General features: G+C 35.6%; 1 protein-coding gene across 1 annotated transcript in view; it reads right to left on the bottom strand.

Annotated features, from left to right (window-relative positions):
• LOC107292002 (dynein heavy chain 8, axonemal) overlaps positions 1-21605 on the bottom strand; it is a gene marked incomplete at its 3' end in the record, with an annotated part of 59151 nt that overhangs the window by 23331 nt on the left and 14215 nt on the right. The window contains exons 11-26 of the mRNA XM_029285066.1: positions 20879-20978; positions 18867-18986; positions 17061-17196; positions 16776-16963; positions 15501-15581; positions 12785-12901; positions 12177-12293; positions 9548-9692; positions 7761-7876; positions 6793-6899; positions 5952-6057; positions 4801-4984; positions 2603-2799; positions 1684-1810; positions 329-564; positions 118-222 (exon numbers count right to left, since the gene is read on the bottom strand). Coding sequence (XP_029140899.1) covers positions 118-222; positions 329-564; positions 1684-1810; positions 2603-2799; positions 4801-4984; positions 5952-6057; positions 6793-6899; positions 7761-7876; positions 9548-9692; positions 12177-12293; positions 12785-12901; positions 15501-15581; positions 16776-16963; positions 17061-17196; positions 18867-18986; positions 20879-20978 — 2182 coding nt within the window. The remainder of the gene's footprint in view (positions 1-117; positions 223-328; positions 565-1683; positions 1811-2602; positions 2800-4800; positions 4985-5951; positions 6058-6792; positions 6900-7760; positions 7877-9547; positions 9693-12176; positions 12294-12784; positions 12902-15500; positions 15582-16775; positions 16964-17060; positions 17197-18866; positions 18987-20878; positions 20979-21605) is intronic.

A 21605-nucleotide genomic window follows, 5' to 3' on the forward strand; every position in this document is an offset into this window, starting at 1 on the left:
TTTGTAGAGAGCCATATACCAGGACTATTGCTATTATAGAACAATTTCATTTATTTTGTATATTGTGAGTTTATATTCATAAACTATTGTTATATAATAAGCTTTTAACATACTTACTGCTTTGCTTTGAAGCTTATTAAAAGAGTACCGTAAGGTATCAACACCTTCTGATTCTTCCTTTGTTACTTCAACTTCAAATCTATATAAAATTGTGTAGGCTTCCTAAAACAAAATCAGTATCACACATTTCACACTGTTGAACATTCTTATTATTTATTTTTTTTAAAAAAACTTGTTTGAATAAGATTCTTGCTTTTAAGGAACTTACTTCAATAGGTCCCATTGTCATATCCATCTCTATTTCTTTATCGCGTATATTGGACAGAGCTTCCATAGCAAAACGAACATCATCCAAATCTCGAATTGGTCGAGATAATTTTTTCAGATACTCCGTTATAAAACTTATCATGTCTTGCATTTTTTTCTTGTATTCTTCATTTAAATAGCGACAGAGCAACATTTTCCATGCTTTTGCTTCAATTGAAAGAGCTAATTTCATCGGCCCTGTTGAAAAATTGTCATACTGCATATGCCAAGCTATTGATATGTGAATGCCTCATTCTTAAATGAATTGTACAAACTACTCTAAAATAGAACTATACTGTCAGAAAATGTACAACTTATCATCTGGGCCTGAAATAGTTGTGGCACTAGTTTTGCATGCATAAAGAGCTTTGGGTTTCTATTGTTTGAACACCAAGTCCCTGAAATATTTTTGCCCCAAAAGACTAAATGTTGAGAAATGTTTGTTGAAAATCCTAAGCTTTCAAACTCAAAAGATTTTAAAACATATAATCAGGTATCTATGCTCAGTTGTTACATTCTCAGTGGTTGTTTGTCAAACTTGAAAGAGGAAGCTAAGTCCATAGGCTCCTCCCTCTAACTAGAAATCTTTGTGGTCCCAATTGTTTAGAATAGCTGATATACATTCTATATAATCATATACTAGTTTTCATGATGCACAAAGATTTAGAGAGAAATTGGGAATTACACGTGCAAAACTGATCCCCTTTCTAACATGGCTGTAATTGATGGAAGATAATTTCTGTATAATCTTTTTAAGACCATTTCTTCTTTAAAAATTGGTCTATTGATTTATGGCCATGGCTGGAGTCATGCCACATTTTAATCTTTTTCTTTGTGATATTTATCATATTTATTGATGTTTTTGATATTTTTATAGATTCCATTTTTTAAAAAAAAATTATCAGTAAAACTATTACTGGCTATATTAAAAGTATATTTTTATATTTTAATCAATTTCTATTAATATTGCTGTGCCCAACTTTTCATTAATTATTGTCTTTTTACATTTTTTTAAAGTATAAATTGGACAGAGGTCAGTACGGATCTAGAGAAGCATAGAATCAAGAGATTGGATCTGAAATAAGTCATCTTCAGAGAATTTTTAATGAAATGAATAGGCATGTTCTAAGCATGATTAAGCTGATCATACAAAAGCAAAAATATTGATACAGCAATTCACATAAAATTAACATATGAATATTATTTAAAGATATATACTACTGCACCATTTTTGCTAATTTTATCTATGCAAATGTTTCTGTCTTCTAACTGTTAGATGCTTTTCCAAATATTGCAACCTCTTACACCATTTCATACCTGTATTGAGTTCAATGGGGCCAACAGAAACTGTTGGTTTTAAATCTTCTATTTCCTGTTCAAAGGTAGCATAATGAAGAATTTCTGATCGGATCTCAGTCAGAGATGGATTATTGGCCAAAAATTGCTGTGAAGAATTGCAACCATTAATATTGTTTATTTAACTAGAATCAAGTTTTTCAATTCTGGTCCTTTCTACTAAGTCACATGCATTGAATTGCTATAGGTAAACCATAAACAATAGATTTGCTTGTGGCTATGCACATATTCCTACCCTCTTCTTCATTGTCTCCCTTGTGACAATATCTCCCCACCAACTACCCACTCCTAGAATATCCAGGAATTTGTTTTTAGCTGCTGAAGGCCACACTTTGCAGCTGGTCTATATTGCTCTGTACTATAATACAGTACAGCCCTACATCAGTTGCCAAAGCTGGTTCTTTAACTTTATTAGGGATTCTGAATGTTACAAAGAGATAACTATTGTATACAAAAACACATCAAAATGGTTGATGCCAAGCCCCATCTCAGAATCCTTATGGGACTAGAGGAAACATTATTATTACTCAATGACTGATTAATTGTCTTTCCCATTAGTTGCATCAAAAATGTTCTACTCTTCTATTCTTCCCCAGGAGGTGCTATATGTGCATCGATGTCAAAGAAACAACAAATCTGGCTTTCAAAAACAATACTGGTAATCCTTAATAAATGACTGAATGAATTATGTCAATTTGTTGAGACCTGATTCTAAGTAGGCCTCAAACATTTGTAATTCCTTTAGTGTAACGCACCATTATTGGATAGCAAGCTCACTGCTAATGCTGAAGATGCTGTTTTACAACTGCTTTGCCTTTTCCTTAAACTGAAACTATGTTATCTATCTTTCACATGCCAAAGATTCCAAAATGGGTGTTACCTGAACTTTAGCATCCCTGTCTTCTGTCCACAGGGCTTTATACTTTTGAAAGTCTTGCAATGCTTCACTTGCAGCTTTCCTTACTGAGTTTACTGCTGAGGACAAAAGCACAACTAATTTCGATATATCCTTATGTTCTGCCACACCCGGATAAAAATTTCTCAGCTTTCTGACAGGAAATTGGTCCTCTAGTGTTTCTGAAAAAAAATTAACACACCACACAAATATTTCACATCTTTATTTTATACATATATATTTTCTTGACTGCAATAGAATTTATTTATTTGTAATATGACACATTCACATCACATTTTGATAAAAAACAAGATATAAATATATAAAATATGAAATATAAAATCTAAAATATTACAAGTATACAATATTTATATTATTTAAGTTTTTGTTTTATTTGTCATAGCCAGGAAATCAGCAAAATACTGCAGTAGAACAATCTCTTTAATTGGCCAGATGTGATTATATGTTTTCCAGAAAAGAAAGCAGTAGTCCCACCTATGTGAAATATTGTTAATCTCATTGGCAGGAGACAGGATTCATCTATTCATACCTATATCCTCTCTCTTAACTAAAATTTATCAGAAAACTGTAGTTGAAAATGTCTTTAGTGCAATGTTTCCATATTTTCAAATGGGAAGAACTAAAATGGTTGGTAAGTGTTAGAAAGCTGAACCTATCACGGTTCATTTATTTTTAAATAATATTTACTGAATATTAAGCTGCTTCTCTGATTAGGACTATTTAAACTGAAAGACAGGGATAGTGATATATAGCTACACAAAAATTGTCCTTAATTTTTAAAATGAAAATACTGGTCAAAAAGGGGTTTTAATTATTTAAAATGATGATTCTTACACCGTTATATCTGTATAAAACCATAGGACATATGTTAACACAATAATATTATGAAGCTAGAGTACTAGAGTGTTTTTCATTTAAATAAAATATTAATCAGAAAAATGTTTCAGTACTAATGAAACATCCTTAAAAATACACATAAAGGAAAGTGTTTTCTTTATCAAATAGGAAATGGAGAGAGACTCCTTCCCCTCCATGTTCAAGACAAGGTACTCCCAATGTAGAGCTAATACTGAAACTTCAAGAGCAACAATCTTTAATAGATGAGTCCTCCACAAGCATATTTTATTTATTTATTATTACATTTATTTGCCATCTGTCTAACAGTTCTAGGAGACTCTGAGCATCTTATCCAGTCTGTTTTTAAAGGCACCATGTTAATGGCCCTCAACACCTCTTGGCTTGGAGTTATAGGGAACCATTCAAATTGTTCTATCATAGCAGCTACATCATATTCACTAGTGTGGAATGAACACAATGGGAAATTCATAATAAAAAAGTGTAGGAATACTGGCAAATCAGTTGCAATTCTAGTTTAATTTTAAACTAAAGAGTAATTACTGTATTAAAGCAGTGCTAATTGGATTAGAGGCAACCATAGCTTGCTAACAGTTATTTATTGTTTTATAAAAAATAGACAAAATAGAAAGTTTTAAAAAGTAGACAAAATAGCAAGAATATAAAAAAGAAAACAGTAACAAACTTAATAAGAAAAAGTATTACAAACTAAGTGTCTTGCATATACATAAAAAATTTACAATATGTTAACATTTCTAGAGTAAGGAAAACAAATGATAATACTCTATTGTTGAAAACTATCATGAAATCTGTGTCAAAGAAAAGTACATTGTACCATTTGTATTCGTAAATGAAATAGCCTTTTCAAAACCACATTACAGACCTTACATGTGTTTTATACTAATTATATTAAAAGTAAACTAATTTCTTTATAATGACATGATTAAGCATCTAATTAAATAAGCTAGGTTTTCTAACCTAGTGGTGTTCAAATGTGCTGGACAAACACCTATATTTCTGAGTCTATGAGATCTTATGAGAGAAATAATTTAAAATAATTGGAGGTTAGCTAATTGATAAAACTAATTTCTATTATGCTTTCATAATTTGTCGTAATAGAGATAAAATGCAATTCTACTCTATATACCTATTTAAGAAAGCAAACTCCATTCAGTATATAGGGATTTACATCTCAATCAGCATTCTTAGAATTCTACTATGACTTTCTTCTGGGTAGCTGAAATAAGGCTAAAATTTTAGAAGCAATATTTTTAAAAGAGGGGAAAAAAGAGAAACAGTGATCTCACTTTCTTCTTTTTTTTGTAGCTTCCCTAATGCACTAGGCGATGCAGGAACATTGCCTTCCCCCTGGTTGTTGGATTTTAACAAGTGATGCTGGCCCCAGTGAGCCACACCCCGGCTTACATCCAAGGTCAACTGAATCATACGGTTGATGGCTTGCTGGATATCATCCAAACTGGGCACCATCACCTAAAAATAAAGGAAAAAAAGACATTTTTCAAGAAATACATATGGTGAGTTGGTTATTACCATCAATCACCAGCTCACTGATGCAAAATTATGTGTTTCAATGTGTAATCTATGAAATATTAGATCTGCACGTTCAAATGAAGTGAAACATAAAAGCTGCAATTTTTCCAGGTTACAGAGAAAGAACCAAAATCTTAAGTGTGTTATGATCCATCACACTGCTAATATGCAGGGTTTGAGCTAGTGAGCAGATTTTTGCAAATATGAAAACTGTTCGTGCACAGTTTCTCTCTACATCTGCCCTTCCTCTTCCAGAAATAGAGGCAGCACGGGAATGGAATGGAACTTCTATTATGGCTTCCTTCTTGTGACCCAGAATTTCCAATACTACTAAATGGTGCAATAATATGAAACACTTCACTTACTCTAATATACAGCTAAAGCCATGTTGTGTTGTGCAATTTTAATTCTAGAAATTAGGAAACAGAATGTCATCCATTTCTTTGCAGTTCAGTTGTGCCTGGAGCTTTTGCTACATTTGAAATTCAATGAACTGACTTTGAAAAGAGCTGAAAATAAATCCTGAAGCACCTTAAAGCAAATGTGTACAATATAAGCTTCCATGGACAAAATTTTATTTCACAGCATGCATGAAATCGATATTTCTATATGATATTTATGTCATGACAATTTGTGTATTTAGTGCTACATTCTATTTAAATGTATTTTATTTTTTTAATTCATTTTTGTTACCAGATCAGCTTTCCAAGCTTCTTGTCTCTTCCTGACACATCCATACCCTTTTCTCCTGTCATTTTAACCATCTTTGTATTGCCTATTGCATTATCCAAGCTTTTAATAACCATGTTAAGTAGCACCGCACAAGTGACATGGTCAGAAGAAATTCACAGATGATGGATTACCTCCTCTGTGATTGCAAAAATCACATATTACAAAAAACACTTACCACATGAGGAATGGCTAAGTGCACTTCAGCTTTCAGAAAAGTAACAACATCTTCAGGTTTGACTGTTGTCTGAGGTAAATAAGGCAGCCGTCCAAAGTTGGTGGAGCTGAACAAGAAATGAGGATTAAATCATTTAGTATATTAAACAAGAACTCAGGGAGAAAAGGACTATCATGGGCTTCTCAGAGGAATCTGTTAGGCCTTAGTGGCACTCACCACCCAGGGCTAAGATAGGCCATTGATTAAAGGTTATTTTATGTTTAATAAATAACAAAGCAAGAGTAAGCACTGCAAATTTCTATACTACTATATCCAGCACTATGTTTTGTATGGACATACTAGTTTTATAAAGATGAAACATTTTGAGTTAAGATTAACTTCTGATAGCTACATGGACCATCCAAGGAAGGATCCATCTCACTTGCAGCTTAAATGTTCACATATTGCATTAACCAGTCTATGAAATAAGTCACAGCTGACTTTTCACCATATACTAAGCCATAGAAAGGAGACTCTTTATCATAATGAGCATACACAGTCAAAAATCCTTGGTTTTTTAATGAAAGTCATGGTGATACCCTACTGGATTAAGAAAAAATACAAATTCTGAATATATTTACTGAATACCTTTACTTTTATGGTTAAAAAGCAAATGATCAAGGAATAGCAGGTGAAGTTAGGAATTCAGGGATTTGTTTATTTCTTGGTATTGAGAACTTTATTGGTTCTTAAGGAAACATTCAGCTGGAATTTTCTCATTTGTTTCTTTCTGCTGGTAGAAACAAAAGTGCCAAGTGTATTAGGGTAGGTGGGAAAATATTTTTTCACTTATATCACTTACCTTGAAACAAATACTCTTCTTTTAAGAGCATCTAAGGATAATCGTGTAGTTTTCTGCAGGCTATCCAGCAACTGATGGCTAAAATATGCAACTACCTCTTTGCATTCCTGCAGTTAAAAGCTTCAGTTTAGATTCATATCAACTACATACCTGTTCAAAATCATTCAGCAATTTACTTCTTCTGGCATAGCCCATGAAGGTTACTGATGCTGAATATCCTGCTGAAAACAACATTCCTATTTTCAACTAAATGAGCCACAAGAAAAACTCATGTAATGCAAATGAGATCTGACTCAGAACAAACCAACCTGACAAGGCTGATGTTAATAATGAACTGAAAGCACAGCTAGGTAATAAGCATGGATCTAAGTCAGGGATCTCCTAACTTAGCAACTTAAAGACTTGTGGACTTCAACTCCCAGAATTCCCCGGCCAGCATGCCCCTTAGACCTTTGATCTAAGTGATTCCTTAGCGCAGACATGTCAAACTCGCGACATCACATGACGTTGCGCAACATATCGGGACGGTTTTGCCATTGCCGATAATGGGGTGGGCGCGGCTTCAGTTTGACAACCCTACCTTAGAGGTATTGGCAGAAAGTAGCACTAGGCATATACTTTCTTCTCCTTGTTTATACTTGGCCAGTATAAACCTCAGAACTAAGTCTCACCAATTGAAAATTGGGTGAGAAGAAAAGTTTCTAGCAAAAAAGGAGGGGATGATTTCAGCATCTCTCCTATTTGCCACTTTTCTATTTTAAATCATACTGTATCAGCAAGATAATTCTGCACTAAATTTGCCTATAATTTTGTTCAATTAAAGTACTTTCACAACATGAAATATATTAGGGGAAAGTTAGAAAGATATTCAACAATTATTCTAATAAATAATGCAATTGTTTTTTAAATTATTTCCATTATTTCAATAATATGTATATTGAATAAATGTTCAATAGGTGATGAAATACCTTTTTGAATTCATCCTCTTTTTCACTGTCCTCAGCTTCTTCACTACTAATCATAATTGAAGACCCTGAAGAGAGTCTCTCTTCTTCTCCACCTCCAAATGCTACATGTTTTCCTTCTGTTTCAAATAAGAGAAGTCATTCAATCAACAGCCATGTGCATAAGTTGATATAGTATACATTGTGGGAGAGTTTGCATCCATTCACACATTCGATCTAAGATCTCCACAGAATCCTAAATAGATAGAGCACAATACATATTGCTTCTATCAGTAGTCATTTAAGTGAAAGTTAAGATTTAATGGTCATATTATTTGAGCCTTTGGCATAAGCACTGATGTAAATGTTAAGAGAAACATGAAATGGGGGCAGAAACATCATAGGAACAATTGATTCTCCACCTAATAGAGGAAAACCCAACTGATTCTACTCCTGCACTTGATGACTTAGGCACAGAGATTACAAATATAATAACCAGTATTATATTGCTATCGTGTTTTTTTTTTAAAAAAAACCTTTTATACAAACTTTGTGTCCAATAATATTATATAAAACCCAGCATTTGGAAGATAGTCCATTCCTCCAAATTGGGACTCAATAGACACTGAGCCTTGACAATTCACCTTGTCAGATTGGGGTTAAGATGTATACCTGGTGTCTTCAGTGTATTGATGATAATCTGACTCAAAATTAATGAATGTCCTCACCTACCAACCTCTGGCAAATATTAACCAAGGGATGGGAGCATTGACCCTGATGCACCCTGAATTTCAGAGTTTTCTAGCTCAGTTTCTCCCATCCGTTGCCCGCCAACACTAGTCAGAGAACACATTATTCATCCCACTCGTAATCACAATAAATAGTCCAGAAAGATACCATAATTTCCCATAATCATGTGCCAGTTGTGCCCTTTCTACCTGAGATGTATTTTCAGACTTGCAAGGTTAATGTCAGCCTTGTGAGGTAGTCCAGATAAGAAACTTAACCAGAAGTAGTAGCTCTACTTTATTATAAAGTTACATAAACAGAATCTTGTAAATTTTGGAAGTACATCTTTCCCCCTTTTGGGACATATGATCAATCCTCGGGATTCTGGCCATCACAGGATACTGTACACACTGGATGTCCAGCTCATAATTACAATATTGCAGGGAGCCGTGGTCACGATTGCCATTTGTGTCCTTCTCTGCAAGCTTCCTACAAGCAAAATCAATGGGGAAGCCAACCAGAAAAGTTGCAAGTCATTTTGATAAGTCCTCCAAGCTTACATGCTTGCACCACATACTGCACCTTCTATCCCCTGGTGCTCTTATGCTCCTGCAGAGCTGCGCCCTCCACTCCATGGGCTTTCTGCACTCACACAGCACCATACCCTCCTACCCCTTGGTTTTACTAGCTCACAAAGCACTGCACCCTCACACCCCAGGTCCTACCTGCACTTGTCCAGCACCACACTCTGCATCCCATGGTTTTCCTGTGCTCACACAGTGCTGCAGCAGTACCCTCCCATAGCCTCCCTCCCACAGTCCTGCAGCATCCCAGAACTTCTTACCTGGGAATACTGCCAGATAAACAATTTAGCTTCTATTAAATACAGGCCAGAATATATTATTTTCAGGCAGCAAAAGTTCTTGTTCTAATGACTGATAATAAAGACCTGTATTCCTTGTTATGCTTCCAAAATTAAAATTACAGAGAAATATCATTAATTATTAAAATGTCTGTAAATAAATAGAAAAAGTCTTGACAATGATAGTTAAGTTCTTAATGATGAAGGGAGCCGTAGATACCTGATGTTTGAAATTTTTTGGGAGCCGGCTTTTTGACATGTTTAACTTCATAAATTTGCTCAAATATTGATATGAGTTCTTGTACAGCATCTTCTATATGCCTACTTTTATTGTTTAATATTTCAGCCCATTCCTTTGTGTGTACCTGTTTAAATAAAATAACAGCATTCTATTTATTTTACTAGACTTTTATGTAGTTTTGATCATTGACTGGGCAACTTAAAGACTTTATGTGCATAAACAAGATTAAAACAACCAAGCTCTAAGCGCTCCTCAGCAACATTGACAAAGATAACCTTTGCTGGGGAACAAAAACAACTGATATAATCAATATTCATATGCAGGAAGAATCTCCCTCAAAGCCAGATGTGATTGACTTTCGGAATCCCAAGTGTGATAAGGCAAATTAAGCATTCAGTGAGATGCTACTCCAGAATAAAAGGCCATGGTAGATGACATCATGGCCCTAGAGAGAAACCACTCATCCTCATCTAATTGGGCAGGTGGAAACTATTGGCAGAAGTCAGTCTGTGAGATAGCAATATCACTTAGACTTATATACTGCTTCACAGTGCTTTACAGCCCTCTCTAAGTGGTTTACAAAGTCAGCATATTGTCAACTCTACAAATGAGCATGGCTGAAGCCATTTTTCCTACTCATTTTTGGTTGCCGCATAGAATGGAAGGAGCGGGGTTGCCCAGGTGCTTCGCTAGTCAAAATAATGAACCAAGGTCATTGGCTGCTCCTGAGACTGCAAGCTGGGTGTTGCGTAAAAAATCCGCCGAGAAGATGTATTGGGGAATTGTTATATGTGTCGGCAGACTTGGTTTCACTTTTGACGTGCTGATACTTTGTAACTAATAAACATGTTTTTTGGGGAATTTGCAAGCCTCGGAGTTCTGCTTTATTTATCTCTGTCTGTCGGAACCTTGACATTAAGCCAAGTTTTCATGAAACTTCATTTTCTCAGGATGCTGGACTCCGACCGCCTACCCACTCACTTTTGGGAGAGCAGTAACAACTCGGCAAAGACTTGAGATGGAGGAGAAAAGTGAAACCAAGTCTGGAGACAAACGTAACAATTCTGCAATAAATCTTCTCAGCAAGCTTTTTACATAACGACCAGCCTACAGTCTCAGGAGCAGCCAATGACCTTGGTTCCCACGGGATAAACGATTATTTTGACTAGCGAAGCACCTGAGCAACCCCCTTCCCTCCATTCTATGTGGCAACTGAAAATAAGTAGGAAAAATGGCTGCAGCCATGCTCATTTGTAGAATTGACAGTCTGCCCCTCTCAGAAAGAAAGAGTCTCATGTAGGGGAAACAAAAAGCAGGGTAAGTATTCCCTCGAAGCTTGTGAGGGTATTTATCGTAAAACTTTTTTTATTAATCTATCCGCTTTCACATTAGTACATTTCACCCATGTAGCTTCTGAAAGGGGATAGCCTTTCCACTGAACGAGGTACTGTAACTTTCCCTTGTACAACCTAGAATCAAGAATTCATTTTATTTCATAACGTGTCTCCCCCTCTACCACTACTGGACCCGGCGGCTTCTTTGAGACAGTTCTCATAGAGGATTCTAATAAAGGTTTTAATAGACTGCAATGAAACACAGGGTGAACGTTTCCCATCACTAAGATCATAAACCCTGTCACAGTGGAATTGAAACTTCCACGATTGTTGGGAAAAGTTCACCCTGTAAAATAGCCTGCAGTACTGCATTCTAACCACTGTGCCACCACTGTGTTCTCTGAAGGGCTTTATAGGTGACATTCGGTACACATGGAAAACAAGTGCAGCTCTTGAAATAGATATGTTACGTGAGCAAACGAAGGAATGCCCGTAATTATTTAAGCTGCTATATTCAGAACCAGCCATAGTTTCTAGTGGCTTTCAAGAGCAGCTCAATGTACAGTACATAGCTTACCTCCAATCCCAAATGGAGGTAACTAAGGCATAAACAGTTTTCTACTATGGAAATGAAATACAAACATTAAATAATGGTGGCATTATTAATTATTACATGTGCATATGCTAAGGCATGTATTACTTCTACAGATATAGTCTGATACTGAAGCTCTTCAACTTACGTAGATGACTTTTGTGGTTGAAGCATCAATGATTTCATATTTACTAGTACAATTATTTTCTGCTATTTAGAATATAAGGTTTTCAAAAATGAATGGCAGTTATGTAGTTAAAATAAATCATAATAATTAGAACTGTGTGGTAAATTCAGAGGAACTGCTAATAACAAACTGAAGCAGGTTCTTTAAGACTGAATGTATAATTACATAAGGTGAAATGAATATCCTACAAAGTAAATTTCTGAAGTTATTCAGCATTTTAAAGCACTGGTTTTTCATCAACAGAGATGAGTGAAGTTTACATACATTTAGAAAACATAAATATTGAGCAAATCAATAAAACTAAAAGGGAAACATGCTGGTATAGAGATGTTTGCCATCTTGTGGAGAAGTATGAAAAATAGAATTCTTTAGAATTCTAAAAGAATATTTAAAAATTCTCATAGCTAAATAACTAAAATTGTTCTTTATACAGCCCACATTATGGATATATGCACATATGTTCACCAAAAGAAGAATGGCTAAAACTATGGTTACCTCATTGCGTGCCAGTAAGTCCTCCACTTTTGTTGCACTTTCAGGTAATATCAGCAGCAGAGTATTTGATATATCCTTCAGTGTTAAATCAATCTGCATTTCACACAAGTCATTAATCTGTATTAAAGAAAAGATTGTTAATTGATTTCTTGTTAGGATTACACAAACATTTTGCTCAATTTTTTTTAAAAAAAAATACACTTGAGGGTGATAAGAACCCCACTAGAAAAACATATAGTATGATTAATCAATTAGATTAAGTTAAAAATAGACTAAAATTAAAAAGCTGTGATTTAAATCCATACAACATAAAAGATTCCTCTATGCTCCAATCCTTCAATAAAACTGTAACTTAATTGTATTAAATAACAATACAATAAATTAACTGTACTGTTCTTTCTGTCTTATGACACTTTTGGGAAATCTGAATAGATTATATATGCTGTCTACACTGGAATAATTATAAATATTAAATTAAGATGAAAATTAATGTATATTTGAATTAAGCTGTAGAGCCAACATTCAGCAACATGATACATGCTTTGAATTCTTGGGGCCCAAATTCAATCCTTGATACTACTAATGGAACTAGGGAAAACTAAATATACCTTTTTCAAAAGCTGATTAAACATTTTCATAACTTCATCAACATCTTGAAAGAAGCTATTTAATGTCAGAGAGGACCAAGTTAAAACAGTAAGACCTTGCCTTAGTACAGATTCCACCTAGTAAAAGGAGAGATAAAAAAAGAATTATTAGGACTATAGTAGATTGTTAGCATCTAATAGATTATACTGCACTAAACTCAATAGAATATCACAAGCATTTTCTACAGTCCTAAAGAAAATCTTCCCTGTCTTCCCTTCCCTTTCAGGTGGACTCCCTTCTTTAATATCACCCTTTGTTGGTGGCCCCCTTGTCATGGTCAAATCATGCCCTGATTACCATGGGGTTTTTTGGTGCCATCACCCGTTGCGGGGAAGTGGGGCCTATTAGATAAGGCCACCCTCGGTGACTGATAGATCCAGAGAAGTTTCAGGGGGAGCTGATGGTGTGCCTGTCAGTTTGCCATACAGTCTACCTGAGCCATTGGTTACCATCTAGAACAGGAGAGCTGCCAAATCCTTCAACTAAATTACACCTATGCAACCTTTCCCTTCTCATGAATCATATCATTCTCCACAAAGGAAGGAACTGAGGGAGATGAAATGAGACAAAAGACCTTTAGAGCATCGCTTAACCATGACAAGGGATGAACTTAACAAACACAGGTTAGAACTGCTATTAAGGCCTACTTTGTTTGGTAAAAGTGGCAAAGTGACAATAGTTCTTCATCCTTATTATGTCTGCAGGTAGCCATCCTGTGATCCTGTTTTGAGTAACACATACCCAAAGCTATACTACTGGGTAGAGGAGATGATGAGGCCCCCTTGTAGGGCTATGTGGAAGAGATTGCTCAACTCCTGTTGGATAAATCACTCAAATTCATTCTTATCTGGATGTTGGTCTTGTTGTAAATCCCAAGGAAGTGCCCAAGGTAGTCTTGCCCTATTCTTTGGAAACAGTTTGAACAAGTTGTGCCTGAGTACTGGACAGGACCCTTAGGACTTTAAGCTCAGCCACCTGCTCTTTAAATTTATGTCCTTTCTGTCTAATTAAAATTGCCAGGAAGGGGGTGTCATCTCAATGGATTCTGATAGTAGTGAATTCCTCCTTGGATGAGGAATTCATTCCCCTGCCTCTTAAGGAGGGACTAGTTCATCTCCTCCTCAAGAAACCATTTCCGGACCCAATATATTGGACAATTTTATCCAATATCTAACCTCTCTTTTGGGGGGGAAGGTAGTAAAGGTGATTGCACAGCAGCTTTAGAGGACCATAGGTGAAGCAGATTATCTAGATTCCTTTCAATCAGTAGTCAGGCCCTAATATGGGATAACAACAGCATTGGTTATGCTCTTAGATGATCTCCCAGGAGTTGGATAAATGCTGTGCATCCATTCTTGCTCTGCTTGACCTCTCAGTAGCTTTCAATACTATTGACCATGGTTTCTGCTCTGTTTCAGACTTCAAAAACACACAAACACCCTGCCCACAATACTAAAACTAAAACTAGAGGTTCTTGTAAATAGAAAATATCTTCTAAGTATCTTAGACGTTGACATTTCAATCATACAGAATTTCAATATACTCCTTCCAACTTTTTTATTTTTTTTCTAATCGGCAACTACTTGTCTATTAGAATACTTTAGTAAAAAAATTGAAGTTGGAATCTCCTTTGGAGCTCAGTGATCTTTTTAAAGATTTTTTATTTTTTCCCATTTCTTTTCAATGGCTTTACAGATGTTGTTATAATATTTCTTCCTGCCACTTCTTACAATTCTTGGAAATCTTTTGTTAAGTTGCTTCCTGACACTTCTGTTTACATAGTTTATATAGCAAAATATATTTATTTCTGTTTTTATAAATACATTTTTGTCCAAGTGAACTTTGTAAAATTTAAAACAATTTTCACACAAAGTACAAAAATAAAACAATACATTAAAACATTAACAATAGGTTTTTGACCATTAATGGCATAGTAAAAGAGATAGGGCAGCATCCTAGAAAGCACACTGCAATTGTCAAGACATAATGTAACGAAGAGATGAATATCCATAAAGATACTAGGCAATCTGTGACCCATTGAGTCATCATTTCAGAGATATTTCCTTACCTAAACAGAGAGAATGATTATGGGTAGGTACAAAAGCAGCAGGAATGGAGGCAACTTCCAACTTACTGCAGCTTCCCCATTTAGTTTCCTTGTTGAAAGCTGCCTGAGAACATCAGAAATCTTCCTTTTTTCCTTCCTTCCTTTCCTTCCTTCCTCCCTCCCTTCTCTGCTTCCTTCCCTTTTCCCCTCTCTTCCCCTTGTTTCCTTCCCTCTCTCCCAATCATACTGTCATTATCCTCCTTTTTGCCTGTTCCTCCCTCTCTTCCTTTGTCTTCCATTTCCTTTCCAGCAGGAAGGTGGGTTGGGGAAGGAGAGACTGAGTGAAAATTGTGAGACTGAGTGGGAAATTGTCACAGAATGTTGAAAATGAAGATCATATGATTGCAGCAGCAGGAGCAGTGCACCAGTGCACCAGCAACCAGTAGCACTGATGTAACCACAATTTCCCCAAATTTTATTTCCTTGAAAGTCAAGAATGCTGGATTTTGGATATATTCTGTAAGTTAGCCCATTTGAGGTATCTTAGTTTAAAAATTGCACCACTTCTCCCAGTTAAAACTCATGACAATGAGAGTTTTAATAGTATATAGATAGATATCTCAATATACCTTCTTCATTTTAGGTGCCATCAAGTTGACAAACACTGTTGGAACTTCTTGGCACAAATTTTCATAGCAGTGTAGAATGTTCTGTGAATTAAAATAAATGTTCAGGATTTAAATTAATATTAATGGAAATTAAAATATATAATGAGTTTCCTAAAGTCTTCAGCCTAGATAGATTTCTGTGTAAAAAAATACACTTTTTTTAAAACAAAACCAAACCATAAGCCATTTTGCTTATAAAGAACTAATGTTCCTATGATTTTTTAATATGAAGGTAGTTGGGCTAGACTACATAACAAAGAGATTAGGATGTTTCAAGCAGAAAGCTTCTTGGCACATTTAAGAAGATTCAGAGATAATTAACCCACATAGTATGCAAATTTGCCACATTACATGTTGTTAGGAAGATACTGTATTTGAGGCACTTTTATTTTTCCCCTCTTAAAGAATCTATTATTACATAATGGCAAATGAATAACAAATGTCAACATGTAAAGGAAAATGATGTTTTATTTTTATTGATAAACTATCATTTTTGTTTTGTGCAGAATAAAGCAAGAATTTTCATCAGATAATCACGAAATGTTGTGACAGTTTGAGCAGATGATATGTGATCTCAAAAACAGTATTATCTGATGACATTCACAATTCACAGAAGATACAGTGAAACAAACATGACTTAGGATAACTCACTTATAGTTAAGCCTTTTGAAATTCCAAAATATAGGAATGGATTACAGTGAGTTTAATCAGGATAATAGTATAGGTCTGCTGATATAGATGTATTGCAATGTAAGTGAAATATAAGTCATACATGCAGAAGATGGATTCATACAATATTTATAATGAAGCAATACCTCAGACAGACAGACAAATGAATCTATGGGTATACTTCACTAGTTTAATGACCTCTTCCACAGCAATAATCCTGACATCTCTGCCTCTTTTTATTTAATACTTTAAGTGTTCTAACGGTCCTGCCCTGAACTCTGTATTCATGTATGAGCATTATTGCTGAGCTATTTTGACATTTTTATAGATGCACATTTCTCAATTAAATGTCAGTTAAATGAGATTGCTTCTCTTTCCTGACAATACACACCTACCCCAGCAAAATGTAATTTGTAATTGAAGTATTACCTTGACCCTTTTTGTCTTTTCTCTTTATTTTCTTCTTGTGGGTTAATATATTCCCAGCATATGTCATAAAATCTCCTTAATGTATACTTTTCATAAAGATAAGTGTTATTTGAAAAATCAACACACTTCTTTACCTACCTCCAAGCATAATTTGTTTGCTTTTACTTCTCCTTCAATTTTGACTATCCTCTTTGCCTGCTCTGGTACTTCTAGACCCATTTTTATCATACATTTTGTTTCTCGAACAATCTCTAAAATCTTGGGATCAAAATTTACCAGTAGCTTTCCAGTTTCAGGGTGACGTACCAATAGTGTAACCTGCAATGCTAAAGTCAAATATTGTAATTAGAGACAGTTCCCCAAAGTAATTGGACAGAGTAATGGTATTATTCAATAGAGTTTGCAATGGATTAAATAGCTTACCATACTCTAACTGTGAAATCTCTTTCATCCATGCTGTGTGATAAAGTACCTCAAACTCCACCAATACATAGGAAATTTTATTATATAATCGAACAACTGCTTTTCCTTCCACACTTGCCAAGATGTCTGAGTTTTTCTGTTAAAATAATGATAATGAAAGAACTACATATTTAAAAAGTAGGTGAATAAAATATTTCTACTTTTACTAAAGAGGACATCCAGAATATCCCTCTCTCAAATTTACTTGTAATCTTGCAAGGTTTGCATTTGAAAAATCTTTCAATATTTTACATATGACAGTAATTTACACTATTTGTTCAACAGACAGCATCACAACTTAAATATCTGGTCATAAAATCAAATAAGTACCTAACAGTGAGACACATACACATTTTTAATGGGTAAAAGTGGTTCCTGGAGGAATGTTTAAGGAAACCCGGTGAAATTTATGTTGCATGGGTAATCCAATTTGCACTTTAAAAAAATTACACTTGTCCAGGTCTTTTGAGACCTCAGACCCAATATACAGTAAATATTAAGCTGGTTAATAAGAGACAAATCAAGAACCTGGGTTGCTTTTATCAGTTTAAGGAGAGCTTGTGGTCTCCCATTAATTTATCTAGGAAAAAGAGGGTGCACTTCCCATTGTTGGGTATGCAAAGCAGGGGTGGAATAACCATCTGTTAGAGTTGGTTTAATTTGGATTTGTTCATTGCATAGCAGGTTGGGACTCAGTGGCCTCTGAGGCCCCTTTGAAATATATAATTCCATGGGGAATTTATATAATAGAAAATGAGGGCAAAGAATCATCTTCAGCACAATCATAGAATAAGGAGAGAAAGTTCAAGCTTTTTCTTTTTAGCCAGAATCACAATGAATTTAAAAAAATTCCAAGCTAATATTAAGAGGGAAAAAAATTCCATGGTTGTCGATCAGAGCTAATTTTGTAAGACTAATAGCTGCATTGTGGGAGGGCAGCTGTTCAGCACAATTAAAGAATAACAAGAGATGGACACTGTAGGGTCGTTCAAAATTGTTCTTCCCTTCCTTGCTTTGAAACATGTTTTTTAAAAACTGAAGAAAATAGGGAGCTTGTTGGATTAGGGAAGTAAACAAGCTGGTTCATTGGAGTTTCTTTATTACATCTGTCAAAGAAGACATGACTACCTAGCAAACAGGAAGTCTGAAAAGAAGCTCTTATTAAGGGGCGAAGATATTCTGCAATATTCTGTTGCATAATCAGCGCAATTTATTACCCCACTATAAGAAGAAAAATAATCCAGATCTATGTGAGAATAGCAGAGGAAGGATAGACTTTACGGATAAAGGAGTACGTTAGTTAAAAATTACTCTTGATTAAACCCTGTTTTTGTTGGTAGTGGTAATTATTACGTCGCAAAGATTGTTACAGGTCGTGACAGGATTTGTAGTTTAGACAACCCGAACCGATAGACTTCTCTACGAACTGTTTTCACTTAGTGTTCCCTTTGTTTTGGTATAGCCTAAATCATTTTATTGGAGTTTTCTAGCAACAGGGTTAATATGGTTAATATGGTTCTGTCAAAACTGAGTGAAAACTAGGTAACAGGGATATTGCTTTCAAAGCAATTAAACACTGCCCTCTACAGGCTATTCTAAATCATTTTACTCAAATTCATAGCCAGCCACACTAATATGGGAAGATTGTGAAGATCTGGTGAAACAAGATAATAACAAGCAGTATTCTCCTCACTGGACAATGAAATATATTTGGAAAATCATGTGTCAGCCTTGTTGTTTACAAATAGGTGGTGATGATAAACTTACATAAAAATAGTTGATTGGCTCACTTATACGCCTGAAGAGTTGTCTCACCCACAGTATCTTTCCTGCTACAGGTGGCATGTTTCGAGCCAGGATAGGATTATCCTTTTGCACCTGATAAAGCTATGATAAAACAAAGTCAAGTGTCAAATGAGAATGCCATTAATAGTTGAGCTACAAGTCACTCCGACATATCTTAATCTGACATATCTGCATAGGAAGGAATGTAATGTACCAGACCAAAGTTCTACAGTTTGATGTGCTACAGACAGAATATTTGCAAGAATTTCCAATTGCATTGGAGAGCACCAGGTTGGAGGAGGTTGGATTAGACCATGTTAGCTATTCCCAACCAATCAGGTATAATTTTCAGAAAGGGGAAAAAAAGGAGAGGAAGGCAAGGTTGCAAGTAAAACATTATATATTAGAGTTAATTTATTTGCTAATAATTATGAGAATGGAAAGTCACCTCCACTCCCTGTTTCCACATTATGGATAGCTTTGAAAGTATATTAACATTCTGTTTGTTTTCCTTTCCAGTTGTTTTTCTGATTAATGCTAATCAACCCAATTGGCATNGAAAAAAAGGAGAGGAAGGCAAGGTTGCAAGTAAAACATTATATATTAGAGTTAATTTATTTGCTAATAATTATGAGAATGGAAAGTCACCTCCACTCCCTGTTTCCACATTATGGATAGCTTTGAAAGTATATTAACATTCTGTTTGTTTTCCTTTCCAGTTGTTTTTCTGATTAATGCTAATCAACCCAATTGGCATACCAGCATTTCCAGAGTAGGCAATATGAAATTAACATCTCTAATATACACAATGTACATTATTGACATTTCAGTGTTTCTCTGCCTGTTCTATTGAATTCACAATTTTAGATCTCATTACTAGAAGTAAAGTCTGTGAAAGCAAATTAGATGATTATTATCCTTTTAATTATTTTGTCTTTGAATAACTGCACAAATAGCCAAAACATCTACAGGTGATTCTTGTTTAAGGAACACTCGTTCAGTGCCTGTTCAAACTTGCAATGGTGCTGAATGAGTGGTAGTTATAATTGGTCTTTGTGCTTACAATCATCACAGCATTCCTAAGATCACGTGACTGCCACTTGCAATTTTCTTTGCCAGCTTCTGACAAACAAAGTCAGTGGGGAAATCAATAGGTGATCAAAAATGGCAACCATATGACATCCTTATTTAATGACCCATGATGATTCACTTAATGATGACAACTGGAAATGTCAGAATTTTTTCGCTAAGTGGTGCAGTCATCTGACATACTTTATGATTGCTTAGCAACAGAAATTCCAATCTCAATGCCATTTTTAAGTGAGAACTACTGTATAGTGCAGTGTTGGCGAACCTATGGCACGCGTGCCGGAGGCGGCACTCAAGAGTCTTCTCTGTGGGCACCCGTGCCGTTGCCCCAGCCCCGCCTCTCTCACGGCCTCACCAGCAGCGCCCCGGAGGAGTCGCCCCCAAGTGCAGCCCACGCAGAGCAGCACAGCCAAAGACATGGCAGTTGGGCAGCGGGGACTCCACCATCACGCCCCGTTGCGCATAGCTGATGCTGCAGGGCACAGGCGGAGAGAGGGCTGTCGTGGCGCTGCTGGGCCACTTGGGTGATCTGCAGCAGGCCATGGAGGCGGTGGGTGGCCCTGTGGGCAGGTGGGGGGGCGGAGTGGAGGCAGGGCAGGGCCGGGTTTGGGGCACTCGGTCTCTAAAAGGTTCGCCATCACTGGTATAGTGCCTTTTTAAAAGATTTGTACAATGTAGTTTACAATTTTAAAAGCAAGTCTACCATTTGATTGTACATAGACTATTCATATTTAATAAAGTTAAAAACATACAGTATATGTATAACAATCTCACATGACTTATTAAAATTTGTCTGTATGGAGTAAAAGTAAGTTCCACAAAATTATCACTTAAAACTGATTCTTTCAACAAGTAAACCTGGTCAAATGGACAGATTCTGTTCAATATAAACACATATTAAATACCTTCTTAGTTGCTTCAAGTTCGGCAACATAGTGCTGAAGAATACGCCCAACTGTATATGCAATTTCATTCTGAAGACATGGCATGTTCAATTTCTGAAATCTATAGAGTTCATATTCAAATACAGAAATGTATGGAATATGATACTGTTAATATAATCAAACTGAAATAAAGGTTTCTTATTTCAAATGGTACAATGTAGGCTATAAAAATACTAAAAACTATGCTTCCAGAAGATCAATTGTATTAATTTGTTGTAGTAAAACCCTCAAAGGCCCCATCACATTACATTGATAAAGACAGTTGTTACAGCATCCATTTTTATAATAGTTTCATAAGGGGCATTTAATAAAGATTGTTCTTTTCAAAGGAAACTGTCAGTTTGTTAGCTAAGCTAATCATAATTATGGAGGACTATCAGATATGAACTACAAGCATCTAGACCAAGGGTGTCAAAGTGCCGGCCCGTGGGCCGGACGCGTCATCCGGAAGCCGCGCCCACTGCGAGTTTGACATATCTGATCTAGACAACCTTTAAAGACAAAGAGAGTTTTGTGTAATTATTTCAATTTTTGCAGCTAATGTATGGTACCTCATCCGTGTTCTTTAAAAATACACATAGCAGTTGTGGTGGTAGTTCAAAAAGTATCAGAGGGTTACGAAAACAGAACAAATGAAAGAAAAGAAGCCAAAGAACATTAAAGACCAAAGAATACCTGATCAAAAAAC

The sequence above is a fragment of the Protobothrops mucrosquamatus genome, unplaced genomic scaffold, assembly GCF_001527695.2.
Source record: "Protobothrops mucrosquamatus isolate PMUCROS unplaced genomic scaffold, P.Mucros_1.0 scaffold1240, whole genome shotgun sequence".
NCBI classification, from domain to species: Eukaryota; Metazoa; Chordata; class Lepidosauria; order Squamata; family Viperidae; genus Protobothrops; species Protobothrops mucrosquamatus.